General features: G+C 45.8%; 1 protein-coding gene across 1 annotated transcript in view; it reads left to right on the top strand.

Annotated features, from left to right (window-relative positions):
- RTN1 (reticulon 1) overlaps positions 1–25,075 on the top strand; it is a 566,864-nt gene that overhangs the window by 245,637 nt on the left and 296,152 nt on the right. Inside the window, exon 2 of the mRNA XM_078660618.1 lies at positions 138–932. Coding sequence (XP_078516744.1) covers positions 138–932 — 795 coding nt within the window. The remainder of the gene's footprint in view (positions 1–137; positions 933–25,075) is intronic.

Raw genomic sequence — 25,075 nt, 5'->3', positions numbered from 1 at the left:
TTGTCCAATATCTAATCATGGAATAGCCTATATGTTATTCTGCATCATAGATTGTTTTTCTCTTCACTCTAAAGTCTTGTCAATGTTCCTGTTTAATGGTACAGTACTGAATGTTTCTTGTTTCTTTTTCATGTTAGGTCATAAGCCTGCCTCTCAGTTTGGTGATTACTCTTTTACAAAAGGTTTGGAGCCTGAAGAAGAAGACTTATATACCTCTCTGAAATCAGATGACAGCTCTTCCTGGAGCAAAGATTCCAAAGAGAATCCCACATATTTCAGTGGGATTCTGCAACAAGAACACAGCAGCGCTTCCCCTCCAGTACCTGCCAAAGATTTCAGTATCGGCGTGCACTCCCCTCAAGATTTCTCCATTTTTGAGAGTCGGGGCTTATTTACCTCAGATTCTGGAATTGAAATGACGCCTGCGGAAACCACTGATGTAGATAAAATCCTGTCTGGGTCCACTGATCAAGAGAAAGTAGAAGCCTACAAGTACATGGACATAAGGGGGTCAGAAGACATCTCAGACGTTCAAGACCTGACTTCAGGTGGGAGGAATACAAGTGCAATCAACACAGGCTCTGAACCAATGAGGAAACTAGAACACATATCTGAGAAGTCAGTCTTGGAAAATGCCAACAAGACCCAATATCAAAATATATCTGAAGATATAAAGTTCACGCCTTACATGAATGAAGCATTTGATGCCCCAGGGTTGCATAGTACCTCTGTAGTGAAAGAAAACAAAGCAATTCCAGTTACAATCACACTGACTGAGACAGAAAATACAGATGATTCTGATCTGGAAGACGCATCTCCGACAAAGCAGGACATGATCTTAATGCCAGGCCCTGATGTGGTTCCCACAGTTACAGTGTCAGAGCCCGAAGACGAAAGTCCAGGATCACTGACCCCTTCATCCACAGGCACAGGTAAAGGCTTCTTTTCATTGTTCATCGTTTTCACAATCTGGTTTGCAAGGCATGAATTGAGTAACAGATTAATCTCACCAATAAAATGGAAAGCCACAGTAGATCACCAATGAACCGCACTTTTTAAGTCTGGCATTGGCCAAGACCTTTGGATTTCACTAAAATATGTATAATATATTTACATGAGTGGCTTTCAGCCACCTCTCTTCATCCATTGGTCTATTGTGCCATTCACATTTTGCTTCCACCCACTACATTGTATAGCATGGAGCAGTGGGTCAGTCTACTTCAGCCACTGGTTAGCTTCACTTTGAGTGGCTGCATTTTGTTCTCTCACAAGGAGCACACCCCCACACAAGCTAGGCATTTGTGTTAAGAGCCTGATGTATTAGCAGGATGCTTCTGATGCACATTCCATATTTATCAGATCCCATCTCATTCCAATGCTGTTGTAAATGTCTTTTGTAGAGTCTTGCTTTTCTGGCTGCTGCTATTTCACAGCATACGAGATTGTGTCCATTTAAACTGGTCTGTGTTGCCATCCTCTTTTTGCTTTTTTTCTTGCTCTCCTTTTATTTTCACTTTCCTTTTGCAATTTATTTCCTTCTTTCCTTCCTTTTTTCCTTCTTTCTTTCCATGTTTTCCTTCTTTCTTGCATTTTCTTTCCTTCTCCCTTCCTTCTTTCTTGTCTTCTTTCATTCTTTTATCTTTCTCTTTCCTTCTCTTTTTTCTGTTTCTTTCTTTTTTCTTTCTTTCTTTTTCTTTCCTTCTTTATCTCTCTCTTTCATTTTCTCTTGCATTCTCTTATTCTTTCTTTCCTTCTTTCTCCTGCCATTTCCCATTATTGACTTCCTTCAGTTCTTCTTTCCTTTTCTTTCATTCCTTCTTTCATTTTCCTCTGTTTCTCTTTTGTTCTCTCCTCTTTATTTCCTTCTCTTTCCTTCTTTCTTTTTCTTTCCTTCTTTCTTTCCCTCTTTCTTTCTCTTTCCTTCTTCATCTTTCTTTCTTTCTTTCTTTCTTTCTAGAGAGTTGTAGCCAGTGCCAGACTGATTTACTTTTTTGGCTCTGTGTTTGCAAAACCATTCCATTTTACTAAAGTTATATGTATGGTTACTATATGGGGTTCAGCCAAACTTCATCGATTAGTCTGTGGTTGGTGGCATTCACATTTTTCTTCCACCCATGCATTAAGGGTCAGTGTATCAGCCCACTTCATCCATTGGCTGGCTTCACAACAAGTTACAGCATGCCCCCCTTCCACAGGGAACACATTCACACACAAAATAGTTTCCTTAAGTGCCAGGTGTGGTAATGCATGTTTATTTTTACACCCCAAAATTTTTTTTCCCTGTGGCAATTTTTGTTTTAGGTTGATGAGGGCCCAGCATATTCTCAAACAAAAAAGTGTTGTAAATCCATGACAAAATAAAACAATAACCGCCAGAAGGCTGGCGGCCAACACCAGACCTATTGGCTTTGTCATGTACCAAAACTAATGATGATACGCAGTAGATGTCATTATAAACTGTAGATGTTGTTGCCACTAGAGAAAAAGGAATACCCCTCAACAGGCCTTATGCTAATTGTCCCCAGCATGTGTCTTCTCCATTTATCCTTCCTACTCTAATCTTTCGTGCCCAGTGACTAGCGAATTTGTCTTGCATTATCGTCATTCAGGTTTGCGAATATGACTAATTTTGATTTGCTTTAACTTTTGTTATGGGTGAACCACAGAAAAAAAACTATATTTACCTTTAAGACCATATTTCAAATTAACTTACAGCATTTATAGCAAGTAGTGTTGTTCTTATTAATTCTGGGCTTTTGATATGTGTTGCTGGTCGATATGTCAATCAATCAATCAAGCAGGGGAATTATGTAGTGCTGGTAGAGCAGTAGAATCTTTGATATCTGTCATAGAAGGTCTCACACTATTACAGTACTGAAACATAAACCTTTAGCATGACATTGTTTTTTTACCCATATTGTCACTGTTCATCCTTCAGCCAATTCCTGCACGCCTTCCCGCCTACCTTCTGCCAACTGCTTACCCTGAGCCGTGCTTTGATGCTGTTCAAATGTGCACGGGTGAAGAACTTTTCTGCACTCGAGGGAGCTCACAAAGGAAGGGAAACTGCACATGTACCACTAGTCTGGGGGGGGGGGGGGGACATCCTTTACAACGCAACTTTTACCACGCAGTGCCTTTACGACGCAACTATTACAACGCATGTCATTACAACGCATTGCGCTGGGGGCGCTCTAGGATAGGGAATAGATTTAATTTACTATCCAACACCTTCCCTACTATCCACGGGGACTGGAGTTGGAATAGTAAATTAAACTATTCACTAACCAGCACCCCTAAGCGCTATGCGTTGTAACAGTATGCGTTGTAAAAACTGCATTGTAAAGGCATGAGTGGTAAAAGCATGCGTTGTAATGTCATACCTCCGTCTGGGGGACATACGAAAACAATGCACACGGAGAGGAAATTAATCTTGGGGACTTTTGTAGGGTGATCACAAGTGCCAGACAATTTCTGACCACTATTTGGTACAGCTGGCAGACACAGGTTCCCTGAAGCCGAGTACATCTCCCTCTATGCTCAGATGATCATAGGAGAGCTGCAAGCTTCCCAGAAAAGAACCCCCTACAACCTCCCACTCTAAAGGATGGAAGCCAGTTGCTAAAGATCTACATGCAAAGCAAAAAAACTCATAAGCCAAAAAGCATGACAACAGAAGCGGAAAGTCACCCATGCACACATTCCTGATCAAGGAAAAACTCTGGTACGCAAAAGCCAACAAAACAAAATACAACTGCAGGCAGAGTGCATACAGGAAAACACATGCACATAGACAAATAGATTTGTCCACCCAAGCCATCGAGAATTCCAGGCCACTGCTGACAGCACTGCACAGTATTCCAGTGTTAATTACACCGACTTACCAAGTGAAGAATTGGAGAGTGATCGTGGATCCTACAACAGCAAGGAAACAATCATACATAAAAATGCTGGAGTAAATGTGGTGGTAGTAAGCAGAAGAAACACTGAGTTAATAAGCAAAAAAGAGATGCATCCCTCAAAAAATCTGATACAAAGTAAAGGAGACAAAGTCCAACAGCCCAGATTTCCTCCTCAGTATCCCTAAACTGTTTCTGTAGCAACAATAACCAACACCCCCATTCAACACAAGACAGACATCTGGCACTGAGAACAGAAATTGACAAAGGCATCAATATAACAAGATAATTTGTAGATAAAACAGGTATCTTGTATATTGAGGCGGTAGCATCCGTGCTTTCTACTTCATGCATCTAAGGCCTCCACAACCTGATCAACTACTGCAGTTCCTACTCCTCCTAACAGGGAACTGATCAGAACCCTAATTACAGGAAGAGTATTGGAACATGAGTCAAGGAAGGGAGGTAGAACATTGAGCTCATTATAATAGAAGTAGAAAATGCACACACGTAGCCACTAGCTCCAGGAGCGATCTGCATGAAGAGGCCATCGGAATTTGAGATATTTCTTCCCAAAATTACACACAGCAAGGATCTGGCGACCAAAACATTACTTGGAATTAGACCAATGGACCATGACAAAGGTGCCTAAAAACGCTTGTTTTTTAAAATTAATGTTAGGTTTTTTTTTACATTAGAAAATACTGCTGTCCTTATACATGAAGATGCCCTTCAAAGAGAGACACTACACATTGAACGTAGTAAGATTTGTACATATACTGGCTGAACAAAGCCACAGATTTGACGTCCTGCAAGGGTCTTTCTCACGTAAATGACTAAATGAGCATCATCAGCATAAAAAGTATCCAAGTACGTGAGCCTAATTGAGATAATCACAACACTTAAATTTGGGGCGGCTCCTCCACAATGACAGAGGAGCGTCGCCCCACTGGCTCAGAGCCAACAGCTGAAAAATAAAACAATATTTTAATATCTCTTAGTGGACTTGTGTGTTTGAAAGGGAGTCCCAGGCCCGCAAAACACACATGTGCACTTAGGTTTCTCCAACCCGCCTGTATGGAACAGCCAGGCTGGAAAAACAGCATAGACTTCCTGTCCTGAGCAGAGCGTCAAATCAGTCCACTCAGGCCAATCTCCATGCTCCTCTCAAAGCATGAGAGAAGCACAGGGATTGCACAGAGTCTGGTGCTGCCCCAGTGCCTGCTGGGACAAGGAAGTAGGAAGAGGACCACTGAGGCATGACGCAGGAGGCGGCCAGCAGCTACAGATAAGTCTTTTTAAAAATGTTTTAATTATTATTAACCCCCGCCCTCTCCCTCCCACACTCCCCCGCACCCCTTTACATGCCTTTAAAGTGAACCTCACTAGTTCCTTCAAACTTGAAAGTGTTATAAATAGCTATATTATTAGAGACATTCCAAGACAAAAGGATTTTTACAATCAGCTCCAGGAGCATACATGTCTAAGCCGTCCCAGCCTGGAACTCAGTAGTTCTCATACAGACCTCAGCAGCAGTTGCTCTTCAGAGTTAGTTAACTTTCTACCTGCTAAAATGAAGACATGTCAGAAAACTAGGCAAGGAGCATGGTTTATAGCTCACATTCCCAAGACAAACTTGACTCTGATGACTCATTGGCTAGTGAAATATTTCACCTATGAGTAAGGACACAGGATCTTCCATTCAAGGGAAGATCATGCTAGAACAAGTTTAGCTGTCATGAGAGAATCAGTCTCAGATACCCTCATACATCTCCTGCTCTCCCACCCACTCTACAGCCAAACCCTCTTGAACAGTGGCGGCTTCTCCGCTGAGGCAGAGGAGCACTGCCCCACTGCTCTTTGAGCAGTGCAAAAAATTGAAAAAGAAAATGATAGTTACATGACGTTATTCTCATTTTTTTTTCAGTGCGGACCAAGAGCCAGGTTAAAGCAGGGCGGGGCTGGGCTAGCCAGAGCAGAGTTAGGAGTGGTTTGCACTCTCTAAGTGCGCACGACGGCTTGGCCGGCCCCCTTGGTCCGTCCAAACTGTCATACGCACTTTGCATGTTCTCCACCAGGCTATAGCGCACAGCCTGGGTGGAGAACATGCACAGCCTTCCAGCTCCTGTCTGAGCGCTGTGCACACAGCCTTGTGAGAAAACAGTAGGATGTAAAGGACCAGCAGCAGAGTTTGCAACCTTTTCCCTACTGTCACTACAGGCCATTCATAGCATCTGCATGCTGCAGGGCTGGGTGTGTGTGTGTGGGAGGGGGGGGGGGTCTGTTCCCATTTTCAGAGTAAAGAGTGGAAAAATGCTTGACCCAATTGCTGCCTGCAATATTGCTATCAATGACGCCAGACCCCTCCTTGCTTCTAGTTGTCACAAAATTCCAAAAGGAGCGATGGTCTTTGGTTCTCACAGCCTCAAGAAGGTCCTCCCATTTTTCCCTCTCCCCATCTTTTTAGCATCCAAGAGGGCTTTTTTATAAGTACACTTCGCAGTCTTAATCTCTAGCCGATTCCGTACCTTCGCTGCCTTAACAACTTTAATTCAAGCTTCCCTGCATGATACATTATACCATGAGTAGGGCCTTCTCTCCCCTTGGCACATACCACCACTTTCTCAATGTACATGTCCTTATATTAAAAAAAAACAGCTGACAGTTTGCTACCACTGCAGCCTCCAAAGGCTCCCCAGGGACCTCAGTTAGAGGCTAAGGTAGACAATTCTTCCAGACAGTCAGCAACCAGACCATATATCCCGCTAATAAACTCCTGTGAGTAGAACTGCCCTCCTGCACTTTTTTTTCTACGCCTATTGCTGGCAACTAGTAATCTCCTACCTAGATTTGCGTCTAGAACCATGGCATAAGCTGTAGCAAACACATTCAATTTTAAGGACAGAGCATTGTGATCACTCTCATAGTTTGGGGCTGCTAACATGTTAACTAAAGTGGACCAAAGTCTGACATTATCAATAAATAATCAATCAGACTCCTATGGTTTGCTCTGTTAAATGGATACGCCCCAGATCTGTCAGAGTTAGTTCTGCCATTGCACACACCCAGTCCCTAATTGAGAGTAAGGGCATTGATTTGTAATGCAACTGTTGACCCTTTCTTAATAGGCGCAAACTTTAGTTCTGGTATATTCCATACAATAGTCTCCTTAGAGGAGGGACCGACTGCCTACACTGAGGAGCTCGAAGTGACAATTAAAATCTCCACCTACTATCTTTCTTGCTAGGGGCAGAATAGTAGACAGATGGCCATTCAGGGTATCTTAGTACTGTTGATTCTTGTTTTAAATCCAGAGATCCGGAGTAAACGTTATAAAAATAGTAAGACTCACCACCCAGCAGAGTTAAACATACACATAGTAAATCAAAGTCCATCATCAATTCTTGCAGCTGGCCCACAATGGAGGTTTTCGCCCATGTGCTCCCTGCCCAAAAGAGAGCATTTTGCTTTAGCATGATGTCAAGAACCTCTGACGCTCTTCTAAACTACTGACACATGCACAGTTTTCATTTAAAATTCAGTAACCAAAGTGATAGCCTCATCTACTTTCACAGTAGGACCTGGAAAAAAGTGGAGCAGCAGCAACCTGACAACCAGGTCTTGAGAGGCAAGTGATTGTACTATGGTTCTGTTCGGGTACGAACTTCTGGATGCCACACGAAAATCTCAATTGAAATCTTGCTCTGTTAGCCACAGCTTTGATGTCGGATTGGAGAATAAGGGGCAAAAAAATCACACTGCGCAGCAAGTTACCTTGCTGTACTGTGTGATAAGGAAAGGGCAAGAATGTGCTGTATCTAACATTATTTGGCATATTCCTGTTTATTCCCTGAACTGACGCACAATGCGCGCCTAGCACCAATGCAGGCACACTTGCACCATGGTGCAAGAGTGCCTGCATTGTAAGCAGGATTGTTTTGTGCAGGAAGGGACACCTTCCTGTACAAAAGTAACCCTGAGCTGCATTTTCCTCTTTCAATGTGTGTTGCAGAATGCAGCCCACATAGAAACAGGAAGTAACGAGGAGAAAGATAGATATTTCTCCTGGTTACACCTCACCTGGGGGAGGTGTCGCATTTAGATGCACTCCAAGGTCTACCAGTAATGGTGAATCTGGGAATGTGCCCAATTTGCGTGGGAACACCCACGCTCCTCCCATGGAACGCCTCCCTGGGGCAGAGTAACGCAACATAGTGATTTGTGCTGCATTGCATTACTCTAGATTTAGCAAGGCATGCAAGGCCCATGCACGGTGGTCTTGCGTGGCTTGATAAATCTAACTTAAGAGTTATGTTGCACTCGCACGCTGCAAGAGTTTGGGCCCACCTAAACATTTATCTCCAGTCCGATAGTCTTGGTAGCAGCTGGAGAGGTAAAAGGGAAAAAGCAACCACAGTTAAATCTCTATACAATGTAACCAATTTGGTCACGCAATAATGTAGCAGGGCTTAATTATACATTTAGAAACAAATCGATATAGAACAGCCTCAAAATTATCACATACAAATAAATAATGACCAACATAAGTCCAAATCACCTGAAGAGATTTACCCAATATAATACAAAACAGATGACTAATTCTATGATTAAGATGCAAATAATCAGGAAAAAGAATTGAGTATTAAACTTCATCAAATGATTCTCCAAGGTAAGCACGAGCAAACTCTCTCACCCTACACTACTTAAAGGGGCAACCCAAAACTAAAAAACATTTAGAAAAGGTGAAATTAGAAAGGTGTCAGTGTAGGAGTTTCCAGTAGAAGCACTGCAACCATGGGTCACTTAGCATAAAGTCACACAAGCAGATCCATAGATCTGCTCCCCATGAAGTCCTAAGATGCCTCTCTTGCCCCTCAATAAGTTACAGCATAAAAATATCAATTGTATTCAAGGTAGACAACCCCACGTGACTTTTGCTAGTACTTTTCCAGGACTCGGACACAACTGGATTCTTGCACCACCTTTCTCACATTGATAAGTTGCTACTTGATTTGTCCTTGGTCATTCTTCTGCTCCTCCATGAGAACTCGCCTCCCTGCTCGTTACCATGTTTCTCCTTGCCAACCCTCATCTTCTCATACCTTACTATCTAACAAAACAAAAACCTTCTATGCTAACTAACGAGGACTTGTCCACACCTGCAGTGGAAATAAAATACAAGAAAATATTCTACGTTAAAGGATAAATACGAATTACATGTTAGAACATGAGCTTGACCTGAACGATTTTTCGAGGACCACTTTTGTGATCTTAGCAGTGCGTTAAAGAATGCATGCACACTTCTACACAATAATACATTTCAGCTTCTTAATACATTAATAAAATTGTAAAGGATTACGAAGATGTCATTCTAAACTCACCTGCATGAAAAAATTCTTGTTCCTCGTATAAATGTTTAAACATTAGTCTACACATACACATTCTATTCTATTAATCTCACAATGTGACACATTTCACGTTAACTTTCTCCTGTCACCCTAATATGTAAATATTACATAGACTTTCATTACTCACGTTCTACACACATAAATCTTAATATGGAGTACTTTAAATGTGCAATACTCCATTTCTTTAGTAACATTAATCACACAGAATATATTTGAGTGCTGACTATGCATGATTATGATGCACTCTGACAGTATCTCAAGGGCGACACAAGTCTTTACTAAATATTCAACAAAGTCTTTTGTCTAGTAGTCTAAGGCTGTCAATAACGACAGCATTACAGTTTGGAGTATTGCAAGAGTCAATCCAGGATTGACCTGGGGTGTTGGAATGCATCAGAAAAATTTAGAGGAATTCAATTCCCATTAGCATTTAATCCCCCTGGATGTTTTCCTTTTGGAATTCCCTGCTTTGGACTTTTACTGTGAATGAGTCTTACTGAAACTCACTCTCACTAAATTCTGTTATAATGGTTTGGGATGGTTATATGCCAGTGTCCACCTTTCAAGATAAGGCCTGCTGCTGTGCAGCTAGGGTAAGAGGCTCTGAGTAGGTTGCACGTGAGCACCCATATAAGCGCACGTATGCCAGCTGAGCATGTGAAATTACTGTTTAGCTCAGCCCAGTATCTGCAGATAAGCCGGCTTTCGCAGCTTTGACCCTTCACGGATTGGTTCTAATCTTGTTTAGTCCTAATAATGTGAGTGGGCATTCATAGTGTACATCTGTAGTTCCAACTTCAAAGCAACGCCTAGACATCCTTTAGAGGAGCCCTTGCCTACAGACCGCCAGGTCCCCACCCTGTCTTCTGCAATGCCATCTCCGAATTTATCACCCCTCTAGCCTTCGACTCCAAGCACTACTTCCACCTTGACGACCCTAAAGACGCCAGTTCCACCAATCTCCTGGAGAGCATGAGCAACACTAGCCTCACCTAGTTGATCACCTGCCCCACACACCGTGCAGGATACACTTTGCATCCTATCATCACAGCCAGCAATAGAGTCAAGTTTCGCCATGTCACCAAGCTCACCTGGACTGACCACAGCATTGTGCAGTTCACCATCACAGATTCCCAGGGTTCCACCCCTGAGTTCTCCCCACCTCAGCTGGAACAAAGTAACAGAGACCCAATAGGTGATGTCCTTCATCACCACCCAGCCCTACACTTCCAGCAACCTGGAACAGGCTGTTCTTAATTTCTCCAACTGCGCTGCCAAAGTTGCCCACATAAAGTCGGCCAAGATTAGTAGATCCACCAAACATGCCAGCTGGTACACGCCAGAACTCTGGACCATCAAACACAAATGCAAGCAACTAGAAAGGCGTTGGCACTCCAACAGGAATCTCACAGACCGCACCACCTTCACCATCAGCAATTACTATCGATGCCTCAAAAATGCAAAGAGAGACTCCTTGATAGACCGCATTGAGTCAAGCAGCAACCACACCAAGGAGCTCTTGAACATCGTCAGAGAAATCTCCTCTCCTTCAGCCACCAAGAACACTGTCGGCCAATCCCAAGAACTCTGCAACACTATAGCAATTTACAAGATATCCACCATCTACTGCAAATTCAATCCACAACTCACCAACCTCAACAACCTCATGACACCAAAAGTCACCACCGACAAACACACGCTCAACACATGGAAGCCTCTCATCATGCAGAACAGTACAGCTATCATGACCTCCATTCACTCTCGAGCACCAACGGACCCCTGCCCATCACGTCTTCAGCCCCAGACACAAAGAAATCAGCAGTGTCACCGCCATCCTAAATGCATCCATCACCATGGCCACATTCCCCGATGGATGGAAACACGCTGAGGTCAGAATCCTCCTGAAGAAACCCTCCGCTGACCCCTGCAAACTCAAAAATTACTGCCCCATTTTGCTGCTCCCATCCTCCGACAAAGTCCTCGAGAAAGCCATCAAGCACCAGTTTACCGAACACCTAGAAAGAAACAGCCTACTCGATGCTTCCCAATCCGGTTTCGATGCCAACCACAGTACTGAGCCCGCCGTGATTGCCACAATTGACAACATCAGAACCCTTATTGACCAAGGTAAAACAGCAGACCCAATCCTCCTCCACCTCTTGGCAGCACTCAACACAGTATCCCACCACACTTTATCAGAAGACTCCACCATGCCGGCGTTCAGGGAAATGCCTTCAAATGGATTGCAGCCTTCCTCACAGGACACACCCAAAGAATCCGCCTACCACCCTTCACCTCCGAGCTCAAGAGCATCATCTGTGGCATCTCCCAAAGATCTTTCTTCAGTGCCACCCTGTTCAACACCTAAGTGACACAACTGGCCAACATCGTCTGAACCCATGGACTTAATATCATATCGTATGCAGACAACACCAAAGTCCTCTTATCTCTCACGGAAAACCCCACTACCACCAAAACAAACTTCCAAAATGGAATGACGAGTCTCCCCGACTGGATGAGGATCAAATGCCTGAAGCTCAACACGGGCAAGACGGAAGTGCTGATCTTCAGGAAGAACACCTCACAATGAGACAACACCAGGTGGCTCACAGACCTCTGAACCACACAAATAGACCTCGCCCCCAACCTCAGCATCATCCTGGACAGCAAACTCACCAAGAAACACCAAGGTAATACTGCCCCCTCAACCTGTTTCCACACCTTCCACATGCTCTGAAAGATCTTTAGATGGATCCCCATCAATGACAGGAAAACGGTCATGCAAGCCCTTATCACCAGCGGGCTGGACTACGGAAATGCCCTCAATGCCGTTGCCACCACCCTTTTCCTCAAGAGACTCCAGAACATACAGAATGTAGTGGCCAGACTCATCCTCAACCTCCCCAGACAGACTTGCATCACCCCCCACCTCAGGAACCTCCACTGGCTCCCCTTTGATGATTTGATGTAGTAATTACTGAAGAATCTGTGTGCTTAAGTGAGTTATACATTATGGGCAAAATTCTGCACCAAAGTACATTTTTACCCTACTTAAATCTAAATATTCAAGCAAAGTACCAATCCTAGGGTAAAACAGTGTTGATCCAAAGTCACTTCTGTGATACCTGTACTCCATATGGCATTTGGCGACTTGTCATAATTCTCTGACTCAGCTCGTAATTAGATTCCAGGCTTTCGTTCCCTTCTACGGGTCCAAGTTAATTACTCTGCTGGCCAGAAGGATTATCAAAGGCTTCCCCACAGGCTTCTCCTGACCTTAGAAGGCTCACTCACACTGACACAAAGAAAGAATAACAGCTAGATCTCTAGAGCCAAAAACAACAGGGGCTTCCCTTTGAAGATTTAGAGGATAAGGACTAGGCAGCTGGTCTCAGTTGGGGAGGTGTGTTGAGGCTCTTGGAGAAGGTAATTAAGCAGACCATTTCAAGTCACCATGTTAGAATGACCCAGAATGCTATGCAAGTGATGATGTATTACCCTCAGATTGGGAGAGTTGCCTACCTTCTTGAAATTCCCTCTGCACTTAAAAACCTCTGTTCAACTGAGAGACTGTTGAGAGATTTATGGACCTGGGAGCAACAACGTTGAAGGAATATCCAGCTGTAAGGAAAAAATACCTGACTCCACTGTAAAGATGAACTTAAGAACTTTCAGACTCCAGATGGCACCAAGGGACTAAGAGTGTTTCTAAAGGGCCAGTGGTTCTGGCCCACTTACCCTCTGAGGGACAGTAGAGGGATGGACCTGCTTGGAGTGACACTGGGAGGCTCGCCAGGATCTTCTGAGTTCTGGTCCTGCAGATGGGTGACCTCCACCAGGAGGGGCCACTCGCTATGCTGCTGACACGCAGGTACCTTATAAAACAGCCAAAGCCATGGGGCCTGAGGAGTGCGGCAGGGAGGGTATTCTATCTTGGCGCTACTTTTGAGGAAGACCCTGAAGTCAGGAGAGTGCCCAGGCGCTCAAACAGAGAAAAGGTCCTGAGGTAGAGAGAAATGAAAACCAGGTCTTGTAAAACTATAAAATCTTAGAGGCCAGGGGCCTGAAGAGACCACTCTTGGTGGCAAGAGCGGCCCACCAGGAACAGAGCACCACAAAAACCACCTAAATAAACCTAAAGGGGATACCGACTGGAACCAGGCGTAAATGGCATCACACTTTCATTATTTCAGAATTATCCAGAGGAACCCACATTCCCCAGTGGACAGTTGCAGAAAGAATGGGGCCTGGGGGAGGCAAAGGAGGGTGAAAGAACTCCCAGACATTCAAATCAACATCTCTAGAGATGATATAAACCACTGCTATCCTATTTTCCAGACCTTGAGTTGAGGTGGGGTGGTGTAAACCTCCACAGTCTGCACTCACATGATACCACGAGTGTTGCATCACCTGGAACCTTCAAAACACGACACCCTTCTTGGATGGTTGGAAGAAGACCTGTCTTCTATCAATACCAAAGATTTCACTAATGACTCCAAAAGGGGCAGCAGAGGGTGAGCTTTACAAAGCAAAGTCTCAGCACCAAGCTCAAACCTCGAAGGTTAATGTAGTGAAATCGACCACCAACACAAATGTTTGCAGGTAAGATATCTTTATTGAAGACAAGTGCCGCGCAGCGACCAGCAGGCGAAGAAGATATGCGCTAAACATGAGAGATACAGGTTAAATACTACAGTTTACTCACGTGCAATCTCCCGAACCACCAAAAAGGGTGCACCAGGAAAAAAGTAGACAGAAGGTAGGAATGAACCTGCACAGCAAGGCAATAGCTCCCATTCTGTTTGAATTTAAACAAATCCCTGACATTATGCACTGCAATTATAGTTTGACTTACAACTCCACAAAGGTTGCAGTGCCCCATGCCCTCAGAAAGGGAGTATCTCGTGGAGTAGGATCAGGGCTGAAGGAAGATAACGGACTGCTACCCTGCACAGCAGAGCCTGTGCAGACATGAAACCAATCTAAAGAGAGTACTAAGGGAGGACCTAGGATTGGATTAATTCAAAAAAACAAAAAAAGTGTCTCAGCACAAGTAGAGGTCCCCCAGGTCTTGTTTAACACAGTTAGCACTCGAGGGAGATAATAAGCCTCAGAACGCTTGAAAAGGTTTATCCTAAGAAACACTGTAACCACCAGCGGCACCCCACCCTCACCAGGGCGGAGGAGCGTCGCCCTCCTGCCTGTACAGAAAAGGTGAAAAATAAAATAGTAATATGAATTACCATTTCGTTTTTCACTGCTCCCAGCCCTAGCAGTTTGAGGGCAGGGCCATTGCTGCTGACTGGCAGCAGGGGGGTGGTGCTCACTCCAGTTTAAAGTACACATGCCACTTTGACCGGCTGTTTTTCGCCAGCCAGCCTGAGATGCGCACTTCAAACCTCTCCACCTAGCTGTGGTAGACAGCTGGGTGGAGAGCAGACACAGGCCCCGAGTGCCTGCTGGAGCGTCGAAGCAGACCACTCCAGCCAATCCTGATGCTGCTCTCATTCTGCTCTTCTACAGCATGAGAGCAGTGTCGGGATTAGAAGAGGGGAGTAGGCTGAGACTCCATGAGGTGTAGTCGCACTGACAGGGATGGCATTCAAGAAGACAACATGGAGGACGAGGAAACGTGGGTAAGTACATTTTCAATTTTGTTATTATCTTTTTGGCCCACTGACAGGCCCTGTGAGAAACTCACATTGCTCTGAGCCTCAACTCCAGAGCTCTCAGTCTTGGCCTGTTATAAACAACAATCTGTTAACGAGTAATGATTGAGAGCTTTAGCATTTGAGCCTAAAAGCATTGTGATTTATTACAATGCTGGTCACTGGGTTTGGCTCTTAGCCGCTCGACGCCCCTCCACTGTTGAGGGTCACCGCCCACCACTGGTTACCACATTGAAACCTGTATTTGAACTGCTGGTCATAGCGATCATAAATCTATTTTAAACTATAGAAAGCAAAGAAACTTAGCTTAACTTGTTGTGGAGCAGCATTCAGCGCTGACTCTGAATGAGTGAAACAGGCAAGTGGAACTTCTGGGTGAAGTTAGGTATTTATATCCAAATGCTCCTCGTGCTGAGAAAAGCAGCTACATGTGTTTCTATTTTTAAAGGGCTAGTGCGGTAGACTGATTCCTGAGCATGATCATACTGTCATGACTGCATCGAGTTAGATGGACTCAGTGGTAACACTGCCAGCATCCTAACCGCCCAAGCTCCCATTCCTATCTGCAGGGCTTTAACCACTTCCCTATGGGGGTAATTCCCCCACGGGGCGGGGGGAGCGCGGCGCCGCAGTGCTCATGACGAGACCAGCTCATCATGAGTCATGGTGGAGCTGTGCTCATGACGAGCTGGTCTCGTCACGACCCCGCACACTGATTAATTCGCCCGCACAGGCGGGAATCAATCACGCAGGGGCGGCATGGAGCCGTTATGACGAGCCCAGCTCGTCATGAGCACAGCTCCATTGTGACTCATGATGAGCTGTGCTCGTCATGAGCACCGAAGAGGTTAAGTGGGATGAAAAAACTGGGAGGTCTCTCAAAGGGGCGAGGCCAATGAAATTATGGGCGTGGCTTAAAACACCTCAGCTAAAAATCTGTGCTTAGCATAGTGTGCTGCCTGACTTGTATTATGCTGTTTCTGTCATTGCATCAAGATATGTGATACAAGAAGTCACATTATACCTACAAGAAGTCAGAGCTATTGGCTTTGTCAATAGTTGTTGGTTGCAGAAGATAAATAAGCAGCTACTATGGCTAGTATATAATATTGGAAAAGCTTCCACTTAAAGCCCTGGTGACACCACGACAATGTTGCTGCTCCTGAGTTTCAAAAAGAGAAGGGAAATCCAGAGAGAAAATGACTCTCTTTAAAGGATTTCCCTTCCCCTACAACACTCACCTGGCATGACGTCATGCAGTAACTTCTGTACTAGTGATACGTGAGCAGTGTGAGCACACGCACATGATGTGCTTGCTGTCACTGCAGTCCGGAAAAAACGGACCACCACTGCCAGGGCACATAACAGAGCCTGAGAGAGACCCGTTTCGAGGCCCTCTTTAAAAAACTACCAGTGCGACCCGGCCCACTTAAAGCCCTGCATGTCTGTGCCTCCCGGAAGAGTCTGCACCTCTGTGTCTCCCTTCAAACTCAAAAGAGAGCATAGCAATACCCCCGCATATTCGAAGAGATGATGATTTACTATTCCAATTCCAGTCTCCGAATGTTATTCTAGGGAGGAGATGTGGCCTAAATGGCCAGAGCTGCCGAAAATGGAACTAAGAACTAGGTCCGAAGTTCCAGTGTCGGATCATCATCTTGTGATTCTGAGCAAATCACTTAATTCGCCCCCCCCCCCCCATGAAAATACAAAACAAGAAAAAATACAAAACAAGTGAATCTGACCTTGTTTAATGTAATCTCTTGCTCATGTAAAGCTCTAATTCGTACTAAATAAAAACTGGAAAAAAATTATAGTAATGAGTGTGTTTGAGCATTGCCGTACTTCCTGACAAATAGGGATATTCAAAATACAGGCCTGTGAGTGCGCATGCGTGTAATACTTTGGCATGCGCACTGGAAATTTAGGGAGGGGGTTTCACAGATAGTGAGTTTAAACACCCAGAACACCGCTAAATAGTGCAATTATAAGAGCTGATAAAACATTTGATCTAGGAACTACCCTTCTTTGGTGAGAGCATGCATTGCACCTCTCCTACCCCTCTGCAGATATTAAGATAAATATTCTCCATATCTGCCATCACTCTGCATGTAGGGTGACCACCTGCCCTCATTTTCAAAGGCAGACAGTAGATTGGCCCTAATGTCCGTTGTCCATGATTGATCTTTCAATGGACGCCATTTGTCTGTACCTTTAGTATTTGTTCCCATTGTTGACATTCCTTAGTTTAAGAGGGCGGGTGTATTCTATGTTGTGAGGCCGGGGGAGGGGCAGGCAGCTAAACAAGAAACACGCCATCTTGCCAAAGTGCCTCCTACCTTAAAGAAATGTAAATTTGTGCAATGGGTCAATTTGCATATGTAAAGACTGATTGGAAGGCGGTATAGGTGTTAATTAAGGAGTCACTGTAAGCTTCCTGATGACAAAGAGTAATCTTTTTCAGAATTGCTGTAGGGTGTTACCAGCTGAGCTATGGAGTGACTGCTTTTAATGGTCAGTTATATAAAATGTTTGCACTAGATACAGTCTGCATATTACTAAAATCTATACTTTGGAAGTACTTTTTTTTTTATCCTTAACTCATGTGTTTGCACATTTTGTGGCAGCCTACCTTATACTGTGTGTACTGAAAGTTAAAAAAAATTACTTACACATTCACATTGCTTTCTGTCACAGGTTTGACCCTCGTAGCACTAAAAATCCACTTTTCACCACTGCAGCAACCAAAATTTAATTCTGATCGCACACACAGACATCTGCAGTGATCACATTAACCAATAGGGGAAACATCCTTTACAACACAACTATAACAATGCACTACCATTACAACAAAACTATTACAACACAGGATCCATTACAACGCATGTCATTGCAACGCATGCCATTACAACACAGATGCTATTACAACCCATGCCATTACAACGTAAGTATGGGCGTTGTAATGGCATGCGTTGTAATGGATCCTGCGTTGTAAAAGTTTCGTTGTAATGGTATGCGTTGTGAAAGTGTGCATTGTAACGTCATACATTCAACAAACAGAGGTTTCATAACATAAAGAAGTGCATTTCCCACTGATTCATTTACTTGCATTTATTATGCATTCAAGATGTGTGTTATTTTATATGCAGTTACCTGCTTGTGAAAGACCAGCAAAATAGAATATTTTGTTCTTTGTATCCATGCCTTTGACTCCACTACCACTCTCACTGATCCCCACCTCATTTGCACTTGGGATCACAATATCCATACTTTTTAAAAATGTTTTTTCAACTCTGTTGAATAGCTTTGTCAATTCTGAGGAAACCTATGATATCAGCATATGGTGTCCTGCCTTCCCTTACCTTCAATATGTATGTATTTTTTAGATATTATGTCAGCATAGCCTGTGATCCGTATTTATTTAACGCAAAGTACTTTTCATCTGACAGAATTGTGCAAAAGCACTGTCCTCTAGTGTTAAACAGAACTGATGCAAATGGGTTCTGCCCATTTAGCATTCCCAGTTTTTTTTTGTGCTTATTTGATCACTTGGTTTTGGACTTTTTACTGTGGATGACTCTCACTACTTGTGTCTCACCCAAGGTAAACAAATGATAAATGGACTGTGCATGTTTATAGCCAGTGTCTGCCTTTTAGGATAAGGTCACTGTGATGCAGCAAGAGGAAGGGGCACTTGGCTGGTTACACGTGAACACACTTTTGCAGGTTGCACGGGTGAGACTACTGCAGTGCTCAGCCCAATAACAGCTCACAGGTAGCCTGGCACACAAGGAAGTCTGCAGGGTTAGATGTTGGCCTGGGATATAGCCTTATAATATTAGTTGGCACTCATAGGTAAAGTCATAATGGTTTACTGCTTTGTTTGCAGTGACACTGTATCAGACACGTAGGGGGAAATATACCTTAGAGTACAGTTTTGCTTCCTTTAAGCCTACAAAGTCCCTTAAGGTCTGAAACGGGGGTGAAATGTGTACCCAGTTTGAATACGAATGTTCAAAGATCATACTTATACCCCATATAGTGGTCCAAAATGTTCATATTTCTCTGGCTCAACTCAGGATCAGGGTCCAAGACCTTTGTCACCCTTCTGGGCCAAGTTAAATACACTGCTCAGCAGAAGGAAAAAAGGCCTCCCCACACAAAAGGAGTAATTAACAATACTTCACTCATCTCCTGAGGAGGAACGGTGGTGTTGAAAACCTTAATCTGTTAATTAGCTGTTACGCTGTACCAAGGCTGGGACAGCCCATGCCGACTAAATAAAGGAGGAATCCCAGACCTCTGGAGCCAGCACAGGAGGGTGCACCTATTTGAAGTTTTGGTGGGAAAGGCCCTGGCAGTGTTGTCAGCTAGGGGTGGAGCTGAGGACCCCAGATGAGATATGAACAGTGACTTCTTGACGGCTCCATCTTGAATTGTCCCAGCAAGCTGTGCAGGAGCGTCTGGATTCTAAAACTATCCACACCCTTGTTTAAAAATTTCTGCATAAGGGAGGGAGAGTTCTTGTGGGAGTTATACTCTGGATCCGGACTGCGGTAGCCACAACACAATGAAGAGGTTGAAGGACAAGCCACTGTTGGACTAAGGTCTCTGCCTACAGCTGACCCCACGACCAGTGGGTCTCTCAGCGCTCAACAGTCTACCAACAGACACCATAAATTTGATCGCCAGCTGAGCACTCGTCTTTAGAGGAATAAAAGGTCTTTAGTCACACAGATGTAAATATTACATACTACACTACAAGCTCGATCTAGGGTGCTACCTCTTGTAGGCACGCACGCTCTGTCCACAGGGCCGGACTGGGAACAAAACTGGCCCTGGCAAAGAGCTAGGATGCAATCCCCCCCTCCCTCCCTCCCCGGGGAGTGCAGCCGAACTGTTTGTTAGGGTCGGTTTCAGCCGATTTTGATACAGGGCTGAATTTGCTGCAAAACGGCCCTGTAAAATTGGCCCCCACCCTAGCGGCCCACCGGGGAAACGCCTGGTGCTCGCTACGGCCAGTCCGGCCCTGTCTGCCCCCCTTCCTCCCACCCTGATGGTCTCCCTGGTTCTGGGATACCCTGTGTAGAGTAATCAGGAGTAGCATTAATCAGGCTCAGGTGCAATGATTTAGGCTCAGGTGCAATGATTTGGTACTACAGTTCAAATAGGCTTCGTCTTGCGAGAACTTTCAAGCACAGTGACCCGCTAGACCTCTGCACACATACTTAGATTTGCGTGATGTCAGGGCCAAAATAAAAAAAACAGAATACCAAATACACGTGCAGTAGGACATGCCGGACAAGTGGGGGGACACATGGTCCATGAAAGGAACATTCCTGTCCCGAAAAAATATCTTTGTTTTCACCAAAGTGTCAGAGTGGAAAATAATCCATTGCCATCACTCTGGACTTTCATCTTGCAGACACCAATAACTGCTTCAAGTCATAGCCGGGTCTAGTGGCCACTGCAGGGGCCTGTGTTTGACCTCATGGTCACAGGTTCAAATACCGGCGAGTCCACTCAGCCTTTCATCCATCTGAGTCGATAAAATGAGTACCATTGTGTTGGGTAACAATAAACATCTGTTATTCAGCGCCAGGACACCTACGGGTAATCGTGCGCTTTACAAATACACCTGTTATGTTATTATTAGAAATCTCGGACCCACTGATTTTGCACTCATGGAGAACATAAAAGTGAGTTGACCCTGCTTCGATGTGCTCCTTTTATTTGCAAGTTATGAATTGGCCTATGCATCTTAGGCAAAATTTGCTGAGTTATTACGCTTAAAGGTCTGATTGCAATGTTCTATTCTATAGGAGCACTAACTCCTTTTAGAAAAGTCACTGGCCACCCCACACCGTACTCCTCGCTGCTGACCCCCATTCCACATAGCACCGCCACACCGCCACACCTGCAAAACATCCCACACCACTGTGGGACGTCATGGAGAAAAATGTTCCGAAGCTTTGCTTGTTGCGTGATATTGCAACCAAGCATTGAAACTTGCAGTCTGTCTAGTTCAACACCAGTTACAAAGCCTTGTGCAGGCCCACGCTACCCTGCCTGTCCCACCTCTGACTAGCCTTCTGAACAGAAGGACTTTTTGATATTGCATTTCTTTACTTCTTTCCACTTTTTCATACATGCTGCATTTTCTTGTACGACAAATGAAGCTAGCTTTCTGCCCCTTGCTTTGAAGGAGACAGCTCAGAGTTGCCTGTTTTGCACTCATAACATTTTAATTATATTGCCATTGTCTGACATCCCCCTTCTTGGTCAATCTTCTCCAGGATCCTGCTCCCCTCCCCAGTGGCGTCACTGGGGTTGGTGTCACCCGGTGCGGTAACTCATGGTGTCACCCCCTCACGACTTACCACATGGTCGGAAATGTACGGCGCTAGGAACTGTCTTACTCCCTCTAGCTCCCTCTCTCTGTCTAGCACCCTCTAGCTCCCTCTCTCTGTCTTACTCCCTCTAGCTCCCTCTCTCTGTCTTACTCTCTCTAGCTTCCTCTGGTTCCCTCTCTCTCTCTGTCTTACTCCCTCTAGCTCCCTCTGTCTCTGTCTTACTCCCTCTAGCTCCCTCTCCCTCTGTCTTACTCCTTCTAGCTCCCTCTCTCTCTGTCTTACTCCCTCTCTCTCTGTCTTACTCCCTCTAGCTCCCTCTCTCTCTGTCTTACTCCCTCTAGATCCTTCTCTCTGTCTTACTCCCTCTAGCTCCCGCTCTCTCTCTCTTACTCCCTCTAGCTCCTGCTCTCTCTCTTACTCCCTCTAGCTCCCCCTCTCTCTCTTACTCCCTCTAGCTCCCTCTCTCTCTGTCTTGCTCCCTCTACCTCCCTCTCTCTGTTGTACTCCCTTTAGCTCCCTCTCTCTCTCTGTCTTGCTCCCTCTAGCTCCCTCTCTCTGTCTTACTCCCTCTAGCTTCCTCTCTCTCTGTCTTACTCCTTATAGCCCCCTCTCTCTTACTCCCTCTAGCTCCCTCTCTCTCTCTTACTCCCTCTAGCCCCCTCTCTCTTTGTCTTGCTCCCTCTAGCTCTCTCTCTCTCTCTGTCTTACTCCCTCTAGCTCCCTCTCTCTCTGTCTTGCTCTCTCTAGCTCCCTCTCTCTCTCTTACACCCTCTAGCTCCCTCTCTCTGTCTAGCGCCCTCTAGCTCACTCTCTCTCTGTCTTACTCCCTCTAGCTCCCTCTCTCTCTGTCTTGCTCCCTCTAGCTCCCACTGGTTCCCCCTCTCTCTGTCTTTCTCCTTCTAGCTCCCTCTCCCTCTTTATTACTCCCTCTAGCTCCCTCTCTCTGTCTTGCTCCCTCTAGCTCCCTCTCTTACTCCTTCTAGCTCCCTCTCTCTCTGTCTTACTCCCTCTAGCTCCCTCCCTCTGTCTTACTCCCTCTAGCTCCCGCTCTCTCTCTCTTACTCCCTCTAGCTCCCGCTCTCTCTCTTACTCCCTCTAGCTCCCTCTCTCTCTTACGCCCTCTAGCTCCCTCTCTCTGTCTTGCTCCCTCTAGCTCCCTCTCTCTGTTTTACTCCCTCTAGCTCCTTCTCTCTCTCTGTCTTGCTCCCTCTAGCTTCCTCTCTCTCTGTCTTACTCCCTCTAGCCCCCTCTCTCTTACTACCTCTAGCTCCCTCTCTCTCTCTTACTCCCTCTAGCCCCCTCTCTCTGTCTTGCTCCCTCTAGCTCTCTCTGTCTTACTGCCTCTAGCCACCTCTCTCTTACTCCCTCTAGCTCCCTCTCTCTCTCTTCCTCTAGCTCCCTCTGACTCTGTCTTGCTCCCTCTCTCTTACTCCCTCTAGCTCCCTCTCTCTGTCTAGCGACCTCTAGCTCACTCTCTCTCTGTCTTACTCCCTCTAGCTCCCTCTCTCTGTCTAGCTCCCCCTCTCTCTGTCTTACTCCCTCTAGCTCCCTCTCTCTCTGTCTTACTCCCTCTAGCTCCCTCTCTCTGTCTAGCTCCCTCTCTCTCTCTTACTCCCTCTAGCTCCCTCTCCCCCTGTCTTGCTCCCTCTAGCTCCCTCTCTCTCTATCTTAATCCCTCTAGCTCACTCTCTCTGTCTAGCTCCCTCTCGCCCTGTCTTACTCCCTCTAGCTCCCTCTGTCTCCCTCTCTGTCTTACTCCCTCTAGCTCCCTCTCTCTCTCTCTTACTCCCTCTAGCTCCCTCTCTCTGTCTTACTCCCTCTAGCTCCCTCTCTCGCTGTCTTACTCCCTCTGGCTCCCTCTCTCTCTGTCCTTCTCCCTCTAGCTCCCTCTAGCTCCCTCTCTCTTACTCCCTCTAGCTCCCTCTCTGTCTTGATCTCTCTAGCTCCTTCTCTCTCTGTTTTGCTCCGTCTAGCTCCCTCTCTCTCTGTCTTACTCCCTCTAGCTCCCTCTCTCTCTATCTTACTCCCTCTAGCTCCCTCTCTCTCTGTCTTGCTCGCTCTAGCTCCCTCTCTCTCTTTATCTTACTCCCTCTAGCTCCCTCTCTCTGTCTAGCTCCCTCTCTCTCTCTTACTTCCTCTAGCTCCCTCTCTCTCTGTCTTGCTCGCTCTAGCTCCCTCTCTCTCTATCTTACTCCCTCTAGCTCCCTCTAGCTCCCTCTAGCTCTCTCGCTCTCTGTCTTACTCTCTCTAGCTCCTTCTCTCTCTGTCTTACTCCCTCTAGCTCCCTCTCTCTGTCTAGCTCCCTCTAGCTCCCCCTCTCTTGCTCCCTCTAGCTCCCTCTGTCTCCCTCTCTCTCTGTCTTACTCCCTCTAGCTCCCTCTCTCTCTGCCTTCCTCCCTCTAGCTCCCTCTCTCTCTCTTACTCCCTCTAGCTCCCTCTCTCTCTGTCTTCCTCCCTCTAGCTCCCTCTCTCTCTATCTTACTCCCTCTAGCTCCCTCTCTCTGTCTAGCTCCCTCTCTCTCTGTCTTACTCCCTCTAGCTCCCTCTCACTGTCTAGCTCCCTCTAGCTCCCTCTATCTCTGTCTTGCTCCCTCTAGCTCCCTCTCTCTGTCTTACTCCCTCTAGCTCCCTCTCTCTCTCTGTCTTGCTCCCTCTAGCTCCTTCTCTCTTATTCCCTCTAGCTCCCTCTCTCTCTGTCTTTCTCACTCTAGCTCCCTCTCTCTCTGTCTTTCTCACTCTATCTCTCTGTCGTACTCCCTCTAGCTCCCTCTCTCTCTCTCTTACTCCCTCTAGCTCCCTCTCTCTGTCTTACTCCCTCTAGCTCCCTCTCTCGCTGTCTTACTCCCTCTGGCTCCCTCTCTCTCTGTCCTACTCCCTCTAGCTCCCTCTCTCTGTCTTACTCCTTCTAGCTCCCTCTCTCTCTCTGTCTTGCTCCCTCTAGCTCCTTCTCTCTTATTCCCTCTAGCTCCCTCTCTCTCTGTCTTGCTCCCTCTAGCTCCCTCTCTCTCTATCTTACTCCCTCTAGCTCCCGCTCTCTCTGTCTTTCTCACTCTAGCTCCCTCTCTCTCTGTCTTTCTCACTCTATCTCTCTCTCTCTGTCGTACTCCCTCTAGCTCCCTCTCTCTCTCTGTCTTACTCCCTTTATCTCCCTCTCTCTCTCTGTCTTACTCTCTATAGCTCCCTCTCTCCCTTTGTTATTCCCTCTTGCTCCCTCTCTCTCTGTCTTGCTCTCTCTAGCTCCCTCTCTCTGTATTACTCCCTCTAGCTCCCTCTGTCTCCCTCTCTCTCTTACTCCATCTGTCTTCCCTGGATTTGTATAAACAAGAGTGTGAGCAACAGGTGGCACTGTAGTGAAGAGCAAGCTGAAATTTGGAACTGGTTAACTGGAAAACTGAAGACTGCAAGATACTGAAAAATAGGAAACCATGCACCCTCAGATGAGCTAGGCTGCTATAGAGTTGCCTTGTGATCCAAGAAAATTGCAGTCAAGCATTGCAGATCTCCTGCGAGACACTGGCGAGTGTGAACAGCATGAGGAACAAGCTTGGCTTGCACAGGGAGTGACAGTAAAGGTGAGAGCAGAGGCGAGGCTGCAGTGCAGATTGGTGTCACCCCATGTGTTGGTGTCACCCGGTGCGGGCCGCACCCCCCGCACCCCCCTAGTGACGCCACTGCCCCTCCCCACTTGCTCTGTGTGCAGCACATGCAAGTGAGGCTACATGCCTAAGAAAGTCCCTCTGATGTAC

Source organism: Lissotriton helveticus, chromosome 9, assembly GCF_964261635.1.
Source record: "Lissotriton helveticus chromosome 9, aLisHel1.1, whole genome shotgun sequence".
Taxonomy (NCBI): domain Eukaryota; kingdom Metazoa; phylum Chordata; class Amphibia; order Caudata; family Salamandridae; genus Lissotriton; species Lissotriton helveticus.
Note: the sequence above shows the minus strand (reverse complement) of the source record. Positions and strands in the feature narration are given on the sequence as shown.